At 52.3% G+C, this 10,129-nt stretch overlaps 1 protein-coding gene across 1 annotated transcript in view; it reads right to left on the bottom strand.

Moving 5' to 3' along the window:
* Positions 1–280: 280 nt before the first annotated feature.
* Positions 281–10,129, bottom strand: part of PACRG (parkin coregulated) — a 381,893-nt gene continuing 372,044 nt past the window's right edge. Inside the window, exon 5 of the mRNA XM_024552239.3 lies at positions 281–2,662. Within this exon, the coding sequence (XP_024408007.1) occupies positions 2,502–2,662 (161 nt within the window). The 3' untranslated portion in view covers positions 281–2,501. The remainder of the gene's footprint in view (positions 2,663–10,129) is intronic.

The following is a 10,129-nucleotide window of genomic DNA, read 5'->3' as shown; positions in this document are numbered from 1 at the left end:
GACTGTCACAGGGAAGGAACCTGAGTTTAAGTGACTTGCCCTGGGCTCCAAAACTCCTGAGTCATAGGCTCCAAGTCCCACCCAGGGAAGCACGTGGAGGGCGGCTTCAAGCAGACACAGCCCACTCACACTGGACAGAAACACCCTGCCTCCCTCGGGCGCTGGGTGTTCCCGCTTTTCCTCACCGCATTTCCTTCCATCCCTCTGAAAGGGAGTTTGGGTGTAAAATCGCAGCAAGGGGAAGAGCTGTTCCTGCTCCGATCAGCCATTAGCTGGGAGAAGACGACAAACCTGGGGTGGAGAAGGCAGACACAGCAGGCCACTCCTGCTTCTGTACCAGGGAAGCCACGTGCGTCTTTAAAAGGTCACCAGAAAACGTGGTCCTGCCTATGTAGTCACTTGGGTTTCCTGCCCCATCATCTCTCGGTTAACAACGACCTCAGCGTTGCCTTGTAGGAAGCACCACGCTGCCTGGAGATTGCCGGGGTGGGAAGGACTCGATGCTGACGAGTTGTTGCTCTCTGAAACGGAAGGCCAGGGTGTGCGGGACTGCGCCCGGTGCTCACACAGCTCCCCTGTGGCCCGCACGGCATTCCTGCAGGCCGTGTCACCTCGGGAGGCTCACAGAGGTGAAATAGCTTGCCCGAGGCAGCAGAGCCAACGAGCAGCAGAGCTGGGAAATGAACCTGGAAGTTTCGACTCCAAACCACCGTTAGGGCTCTTGGCTAAGTGTGGGGGGAGTGGTCTTCTCACCCCTGCCCTGGGCAGTTTGTGGGAGCGTGACCCAGCGCGAGAGGCCGGCCTGCTTCTCTGAGTCCTCACTGAGCCGTGTGGGACATTCCAGTAGGAACTTTCAAGCGCGCCCACGAGCCACCATCTTCCCAGTCGTACCATGGACACTGGAGTCCCTTTGAACCCACCGCCAACGCCAGGACAAGAGCTTCCGGGCGCAACCGAACGTCTCAGTTTAGAGGAAAACCTGCCGTAGCCTGTTGGTGTTTGCGTCCAGCTCTGTCCTCTCGCAATACTGTGCGTGCGAGCTGATTTGTCTTACCCAGTCCCGCGTCTCCGTTCACCCTGGAAAGTGCTTACAGAAACCACGTGGCAGCTGCGTGGAGGCTGCTAGGCTTCCCCTGCGGAGCCGGGCGACGAGGAAGACCACTAATGAGCCAGTCTGCGAGTGTGGTGTTCGCCCTCGGAAACTGGTGTCGGAAACAATTGGTGACAATAACGGATGCTCAGTGTGTAGTGTTGGCATTTCATCTCTTCACGCCTGTGCAGAGACGGCGCTTTGCTATGGAATGAGCCATGTGAGCCACGCCTCTCTGGGTGGTTGCGGTGTTCCTCGGGTCTGTGGGGCCAGCGTCCCGTCCCCACGAAGCGTTCCAGGCTGAGTTTCAAAGGCCCCGCGCTCATCGCCCCGCCACCCTGCGCAGCTGCTGCCCGGCCAGGGGCCTCGGATTCCGTCCTCTTTCCGGGCGCCTTTGTTCTTCCTCCGTCGAATGAAAAAGTGCATGCTTTTTTGTCTATTTTTTTTATTATTTGGGCCTCAATAAAATTCCAAACTCCCACCGTCAGACCTACAGAGAGTGGCCGTGAGCACCCATCTAACTTGTGGGAGGAGGCTGAGGGAGAGGACCACCGCCCAGGGGAAGAGTTGGACTCGTTTCCAGGGGTGCCCATTAAGATAAAATGATTATACGTAATTTTCACAAACGATTCAAAGCCCTAAACGAACTGCTGGATAACATGTTGTCATCTGCACACCAGGTCCTGATGTGACAGGCCATCACGGGCGGGACAGGCCTTCAAACAAGCACCCCTGAAAACCGTGTTCTCCACGTTACCTTTCGCGCCTAACCCTGCACCCCGCTCCCCCGGTCTCCCCCACCCCACTGCATCCACCGATAACCCGGAGAGCTCCCGCAAGCCCACAGCACTGCGGGCGGGAAACGTTCATTGCGACCACAGCCGAGCTCCCCAGTGGGCTGCAGAAGTGTCCCCCTGTAACTGGGGTGCAGATTCACCGGTTTTATCGAACACTAAGACACACTGCTCTGCACAGCTGCCCAGAGGTGCTGCTGAGCCGGTCTGTCCCCCATGACAAACACCTATTCAGCAGCCGGCATCGCCTCTTCCCTCACGGTCTCTGACATCACCCTCAGGGCAGGCAGACACGGCACAGCCGCCGCTGAGCCGCGTACGAAAATTGTAGTTTATTGTCTATACAACTGACGGCTGAATTCGGCCTCCTATTCTGTCCGAGCTGCATAAAGGACCCGTTCTTCTCTCAGAACAAACGAGCACAGTACACTATTGTGATCTAAGAAACAGACACTATTTATGTATCGGAAAGCCTTGCTGTCGACGGGGTGCGCATTCCGATGGCCCAAGAGCCACGGCCGCAGCAGCTGGAGGAGCTGCGGAGGATGCACTGCGGAGAGCACCATGCACAGGTGGCCGGGCCACGGAGGGGGCTCCCAACCCTGCAGCCCCCACCGTCAGTTCAGCAAGCAGGACTCGTAGGTGGGGACCATGTACTTGATGTTGATGAAGGCGTCTTCGCCGCCGTAGCGCTCCAGGGTCCCCAGCGTCTCCTGGATCAGGTCCCCCACGTTCTCCCTCTTCTGCTGACTGTACTCGATGCCGTCTCCGGAGTTCACTGGTTCAGGCAAACACACAAAGAGGCCCATTACTGCCCGGCCCTGTCCCAGAAAGTCCCGCGTGTCAGTCTAGGCGTGCCCTCTGCGTGCTTGTTAGGGGCCGCGGGTTTTTACACGATCCTGCAGGGCCTTAGGTGTCGTGACAAATGTACAAAAGCACAAAGTCTCAGACGGGAGCAGAAGAAAAGTCATCTAAACTAAAGAAACAACAGACCAAACCACAGGTGGCAGACACAAGGCCCGTGGGCCACATCTGGCCCTCCACCTTGTTTTATCCGGCCTGGTACCTTGTTTCTACCCAGCGGCAACACCGAGCTCTTGCTTGGAGTAGTTAGTAAAGGAGGAGTTACATGTATACAGTCCTAAAGTTACATTCGGCCCTTTGAAGGAAACTGCGAGGCTGCTGTGGCCCCTGGTGAAAATGAGTTTGACGCCCTTGAACTAAACGAAAGTGAGGTCTCTGTGGCTACGGTCCAGATCTGACACTGATGAAGAGGCTGCTGTCTTCGAAAAGATCTTCGAAAGCCCAGCAGGGCACCTCTGGAAGGAGTGTTCTAGCATCAGATCGGGGTGGGGGCCTCGCGACTTAAATGGATGTGCTGTGGAACGAGAGGCTGGCCCATCCCCGTGACTTTGTTGCTTTTGTACATACTTGTAGCTTTTTCCAGCGAGTGCCATTCACCCAAGCGCTGGTTCTCTGGGGTTAGTCCCAACCCTGTGGATACAGGGGTGGGGGTGGGGGGGAGGGTAGGAGGGCCCTGCCTTTGCTTCTGTGACAGCTCCTGATCGGTCCCTGAACGTCCCAAGGACAGTTTTAGTGACGGTTTCACAGGGTTTACTGGTTTTGGAATCTCTCTAAGTCCAGGCAGGTGGTCAGCCCCGGTCGGTCACCTGGAGCACCCAAAGAAGGCTCCGCCCCATAGGGCCTTGAAGTGACCACCACAGCCGCCTCGGGCCCTGGCCGGGCAGGAGTCCAGGGCTGGCTTCCAGTGGCCCCAGGGACTTGGGTTGGACGTCTCCAACTCCAGGGGGACATCTGGAAGAATCACCCAAGCGCACAGGCGTCGGACAAACACAGGAGAACTTTGCTTCAACCCGGAGGATAAAAATGCCGCGGTTTCTCCCTTTAGTAACAGTCGTTACGGGCATTCGTGTTGCACGTCCCTCACAGGCTTCCAAGGACATCAGCGACATTTCCCCTCCCAGTGAGTGACCTGGCGTGGTGCCTCTGCTGACAGACCCTGTCTTATCTCTGAGGAGGGTGAGGGCCTGCAGGGGAGGACGAACCCTCAGGGGACAGGCCACGAGGGGCATGTGGCCTTGGGGGTGTGCGCTCCACCAGATAAATAAAGCGTTTGTTTTATTCATATTTCAAACACGGCTCCAGAATGCTTCTCTTGCTCGGATGTGAAAATAAACGGAGGAAAACTATGGGATTTCAGGTCCCTAGGTTTTTTTCTTTTACTTTGGACATTTTAAAGGAGATTGAGTAATAGTTCAGGCTGGAAATAAAGGTAACAACTACAATCCTACATAGCACAGACGAGCAGTTCTTTTGCTTGATTTTTTGCAGAAACTTATTAAAGAAAGACCACTGTTTTCTATGACAGAGGGGAAATGCATGGGTCTCCTGAAAAGTTTCTCTGGGTGGGGGGAAGGCAGGCGGACTTGTTACCACTTTGCAGGGAGAGAAAGAGATGAAGAGTTGTACCGACACGGTGCCTACCCATCGTCATAACCAGTGAGCTTCACATGGTTCGCAGAGGCCCGCTGGAATCGGGTGGGCCTTTCTCCCTCGGGGTGGACGCCTTTCTGCTGTCCCTGCAAAGCTGGATGGGAATTACAGCTTGACTTACAGAGTGGTTGGCGACCTAAAACACTCACATAGGACAGCTACATAGAACAAACGAAAGAGGAAATGCTTGATCGAAAGGGTTCGTGCCCAACTGTTTTTGAGCCAAAGATAAGCTTTTTAAAGACAAAAGCGTCGAGAGTCCCTGCCCTGCGGGAGGGTGGCGTGGTACCACTGTCCAGGTGTGGGAACTTTCCAGTGGGCGGTCTTTGGGTGGAATTAAGAGAGAGGAAGGCTTCTGGGTGTGTGTGGAAAGAAAATGTGTTGAGGAAGAGAGACCAAAAGAGGGCAGGACAAAAGCAACCAAGGCGTCAGAAGAAGGGGCGGGAGGGACAGGGACGGACATCATGTGTGACAAGGGAGACTGACCTTGGAGGACGTGTCTGTTAGAAACAACTTTAGCTTCCCAGGATTCTGGTCGGGGGAGCTGATCTCCATGAGCTCCCCCCACCCCAGGTGACACTCCCCAGAGGTGGTCTTAGGGGAAGGAGGCATGACCCACGTGGGCCTCGGACAGCCAAGCCCAGGGCCCCGGGGAATGCAACCAGAGGTGGTGCTGAGCTGTGACGGGCTTGAACCAGCTCCTGATGGACAAAGATATATGGATTAATCACTAATAAATGGTGCCTTTTGTTGGCGTGTTAGTCAAAAGGTCAAGAACTGAGTAGGGCATGGGACAGACATATTTTCCTGATGGAGGCAGAGCGGCTGGAAAGTGCACACAAAGGGAAGCTTAGCCCACCCTGTTTTCCACCGCCTCCCAGAACGCCGCAGTGACAAGGAGCGCTCTATTTCAATAATAACCTATTCTTACTTTTTAAAAAAATATGTCACTGTAGGAGTGAACAAACTATGTAGCTTTTTTGTCTCTCAACAGTGTATAAACCCAACTGATAAAAAGAACAGAACAGAATAGAAGTTGCTTATTCAAAAAGTGAGTTGGAGTTGAAATATTCTGTGGTTGCAGAATATGTATCACTCGGGCAGGGGAAACAAAACCCCCCAGAGAAGGAACGCATTCCTTCCAGTGGTTGCTGTCCCAGTGACAGAAAGACTCAGTGGCAAACTGCGTGGAGAGGCAGACGGGTGGGCCGGGTGGACGACTGCAACAGGGCCCGTGTCTGAGAATCTGAACTTGAGGGGACTCACGTGAGCTTGCCATTTGAAATACACGTGGCGCTGTTGGGAATACGCTGGGAGAGAATACGGGCTTAAAAACAGTTATTTACAATTGTCAATTCTGATTAGGGAGGTGACCTTTCAGTTTAGAAGGCTGGAAGTCTGTTTTACGTCCAATGGCTGAGAAGACACAGTGATGTTGAAAACACTATGTTTTATTTACAACCGAACGAACAGGGCTGTAACAGAGGTTTGCAGGGAGAACGCGTGGCGCAGAAGGGGTTTCGCCGACCCTTGCACGCAGGAGGTGTGCGACTACTGACTGAATGCTCTTCCTGGCTAGGAACTGTTCCAAGTGCACTTTTTGTTGTTCTGAGTGCTGAAACGGTTCCTGATTATGCAGGCAATGCCTTTAACATGCGTGTGCTCTTTTTCTACCTAACCCTCCCGGACTGCCCTCACCTGGAGGCTGTCTCTTTCTAGATGCCATTTTGGTCCAAAGTGGGACATGTTGGGACGTGTCCACAGCCCCCTCTGGGGTTCGGCAGTGGCGTCCTCCTGGGCGGAAACTCTGCACGGGACTGGGAAGTGGCTGCCATCACACCTTGTCCCCAAGGGCTGCCTCAGAGGCAGGCTCTGCACGGCACTCGGGTGTCTGCTAAGTGGCCGGCCTGGGCCAGCCACGCATATAGATCATGTAGCGTTTTGATGACATATTACCTCTGAGCACTTTTGCAGTTTCTAGATGGTGTAGAAGCTTTTATTCTTTTCCTTTTTTAAAAGTTGTTACTAGTATAGGAAAAAGGAAAACAGGAAAAAGGGAGCATTTTGGTGGCCAGGACAAGGCCTTCCCACCTGAGTGCTGGGTGGCACTGGGACACAGTGTTCTCGCTGCGGACGAGGCAGGGTAGTGATGCAACAGGGGGAAGGCTCTCATCCAGCTGGAGAAGCATCACTGGCCACCATCCCTGGAGGGCACAGCGGTCGGTCACTTGCGCCACCATGGAAAAAAGACGGTGCAGGCACCCTGAGCTCACAGAGCTCTGGCAAGAGGCGGCCCCTCGCTGCTGCAGTCGCCTCCAGAACTGTGTCCCGAGACAACACTTGTGTGTGTGTGTGTTCTGTCGGACACCCGGGTCCTCTTCCTTTGGAGACATGAAGAGCAGGGAAATGTGCGGGGGCCCAGGGTGGGGGGGCACGTGGGACCCCGGGAGAGCGCAGTGCAGGTTGGGATTGGTCTGATCTTACGGCAGACTCAGAGACGCTGCCCACAGAGCCGTGCTTAGGAGAACGGTAACACAGGAAGGAGGAATTCGGACCTGAAAGCATCACTTAGCGTATCGGACACAGAAACACACAAATGCTGACGTCAGGTTGCTTGTTCAACATACCTGGGGTTTATTAGTCATTTGGCTCCAACAGATGAAATAATTTGTGAACGCTACCTATCCTTGCTGGCTCTGAGAAAGTCAACATGTGTGATTCTGGGGAAAGAAGGGCTTCCGTGGGTTTTGTGCTTTTCCCAGGAGCACGGCCTTGCAGCCCGGGGTGGACAGCAGGAAGGCGTCCACCGGAGGGATGTGCCCAGCACTCCTCCACCTGTCCGCCTGTCACGGCTCACTGCTTGGGCGCTGTTAGAAGCCATTGGACCAAACGTTCTCAACGGAAACACTAGCTTGGCCCTGGCCGGGCGGCTCAGGCCATTGGCACGTCACCCCCTGCACGGTTATAGGTCAGTCCTGGGTCAGGGCATATGGGGGGCAAGCAAGCGACCGATGTTTCTTTTTCACACTGATGTCTCTCTCTCTCTCTGCCCCCCTACTTCTCTCTCTAAAATGGAAAAGCATACCCTCAATGGGGATTAAAAACAAAAACAAAAGGAAAATACTGGCTTGGGAAGCTCAGTGATAAAACTGCCCGAGCGAATCGGGGAGGAGAAGGGATGACTGTGAATGGTCAGTGCCGGTGCTCCCCACACTAAATACTAACTTTCGGGGGCTCCAAGCATCCTCACCATGCTCCACACCAATGGTCCCTGTCACCTCTTCACTTTGCAACAGCACGTTAAACAACTGGAAATTTGTAAATACCAACAGTCCCTGCCACCTGCGGCGGCTGCGGCAGGGAGCCAGGCAGACCCAAGGCTGAATCACAGCCATAAAACCAAGGCTTTGACCTCAGTTGCTGCTGAGGCCTCATGGCTTGGCCACACCCTTCCCGGCTCTATCGCTGTTTTTCTGAAGGGTTGTCAAATGTGGCCACTTTGCACACACAGTATTTGAACGTGAACCCAGGCCACATCCACCTGGAAGCTTTTCTCAGGACGAGATCGTCCATTGATACAAAGCAGCTGGCAGAGACCGCACTGTCACCCCATTTCCCCAGGTGACAAATGGCTGGTGACCAGCTTGGAATGCAATGAGACTCTGGTCCCACGGTGCGGGCGTGCCTGCTGGGGCTGGACAGTCCCTGCGAACCAGCCCCGGGTGGGATCGTTTAAAATGCCAACAGAAGAAACCAAATCGTTTCTGGATCTGAGGAGGCATCTTTGGTTTCTTCCAATGCTGAGTTAAACAACTTCAAGAACTCGACAGACCAGCTGGAGGTTTACCTGTCGAGACCTGTAACCTTTGACGACGTCAGCCACAGCCGAAGCTGCATTCTGGCCAGATGGGGCTCCCTGGTGCCCTCGCCCTGGGGAGAGAGAGTGAGCCCTGGGGGCTGGGGTTCAGGTCTCGGCAGGAATGTGCAGGCGGAACCTACTGTGAATGTTATTATCCAGTGTTTCTTGATGCCATTAAACCGCCACAGACTTTCTGCTGGCTGACTGAGCAAATTCCCCCTGTGGGCTTAGTGGGTTTAGCAGCTGCAGGACGGAGAGGAGCCAAATAGTAATTCCCTGTCTGCACTTACTGCTAGTTAAGCAGAGGAGTCAGTTGTAGCAGAAGAAACAAACATTTCCAAAAGAGATGTATTAGAAAGGTGACTCACTTAAAAACTGTCATTAAAAAGATAACTCGTAATACTTATGAGTTTAGAAATGGTTGCTTTTGAGCTTTTTCCCTTTTTAATCAGAATACAGAGCGAGAGGAAAGAGAGACACAGATATATTTGTTCTTTCAAGAAATTTTCAATTCAAGACCTAGATTAAATTGTCAACATTTGTTTTGCCAGAAGTGTCTGTTTATTTGGAGTTAGCCTGAACTCAATTTACTTCAGAGAAATAGTGTTATCTGTTTTGGAATAAAAAGGCTTTCTCCCACAAAGTTTGGAAAATTACAGTGGAAACCATTGTGAATTTTCGTCTGGTCCTTTCTGGAGACGAAGCAACAGAAGGGCAGATGGGAAGAAAATCAAGGACCGAATTCACTTTTCTGCGCTGAGTTAGAGAAGGAGCCTTTTGGGGAGACGTTCTGAGGTTGTTCCCTGTAGAATCCTAAACAAATGCTTCTTTCACTTTCTTTTTTTAGCTTTGCTCTGAGGGGACTGATTTTTTTTTTTTCTTTCCTTAACCATATCGTGTGTCATCCCCTTCAGAATTCCGGGTGTTTCTGTGTTTGGTCTAAGCTTAGCCAACCCTCCCCTGGGTGACTTCATATCCTCTTGTAAAGTGATGGTTTTCAACATACCTTTAAGGATGACTTACAACGGCTAGTTCCAAAGTCTTGACTCATGGCGGGGAGGTGTGACTCAAAGTCATGATGGGCTTGCAACCAGAAGCTGCAACCAGGGCCTCTGGCCGGCATGCCAGGGGGGCCCACCGGCTTCAGCACTCCAGCTCTTTTCAGATCTTGTTGACATTAACGGAATTCACACACTTTCTTTCCTCTGAAGATAAAAGCTTTGAAGCAAGGCCTTGATTCCCAGCTGGGTGTCTCTCTCTTCCTCTCCTTTTGACGCAGGAGTGGGGTGACTGAGCCTCCCCGGTGTGAGAGCTCGAGGAAGGGCTGGTCTTCTGAATGGGGACCCCAATCACTTGTGAACTTAGAGACATCATAGATCTTGGCCTAATTCTCAGTGAAATATTTACATTTTCCATTAGATAAGCAGTGAAAATTCCTCCACAGTGGCCATTGTCCAGCTGCAAAGTAGATTTGTTTCTCTACGAAATGAAACATTGGAGTATAGTGGCATAGTGGGGGAAAATCGGACTTCAAGGTAAATAACTTATAATATGATATTTCCATAACTTAGTAGCTGCAGCTTACAAGGAGTTTAACTGTGGCCAGGTTACTTAATTTCTCTGAATCTCAGTCACCTCCCCTGTACAAAGAAGGGACTGAATTTGGGGTGATTTCTGGCTGTTACTTATCCTAACATCCCATTTTATAATATCATAACTTTGAAACACACTTTGGAAATGATGGCTATTCAATAGATGTGTATTTCAACGGAAAAGATCATAGAGCAACTGCATAATTCTTCAAAGTCACAAATTTCATAAGCACCAAATTCAGCTTTCAAAGCAAGTTCTAAGAAAACCCAGAAGGACCAA

Source organism: Desmodus rotundus, chromosome 11 (assembly GCF_022682495.2).
Source record: "Desmodus rotundus isolate HL8 chromosome 11, HLdesRot8A.1, whole genome shotgun sequence".
In the NCBI taxonomy this organism is placed as follows: Eukaryota; Metazoa; Chordata; class Mammalia; order Chiroptera; family Phyllostomidae; genus Desmodus; species Desmodus rotundus.
The sequence above is the reverse complement of the archived record's forward strand: the minus strand, read 5'-3'. Positions and strand labels throughout refer to the sequence as shown.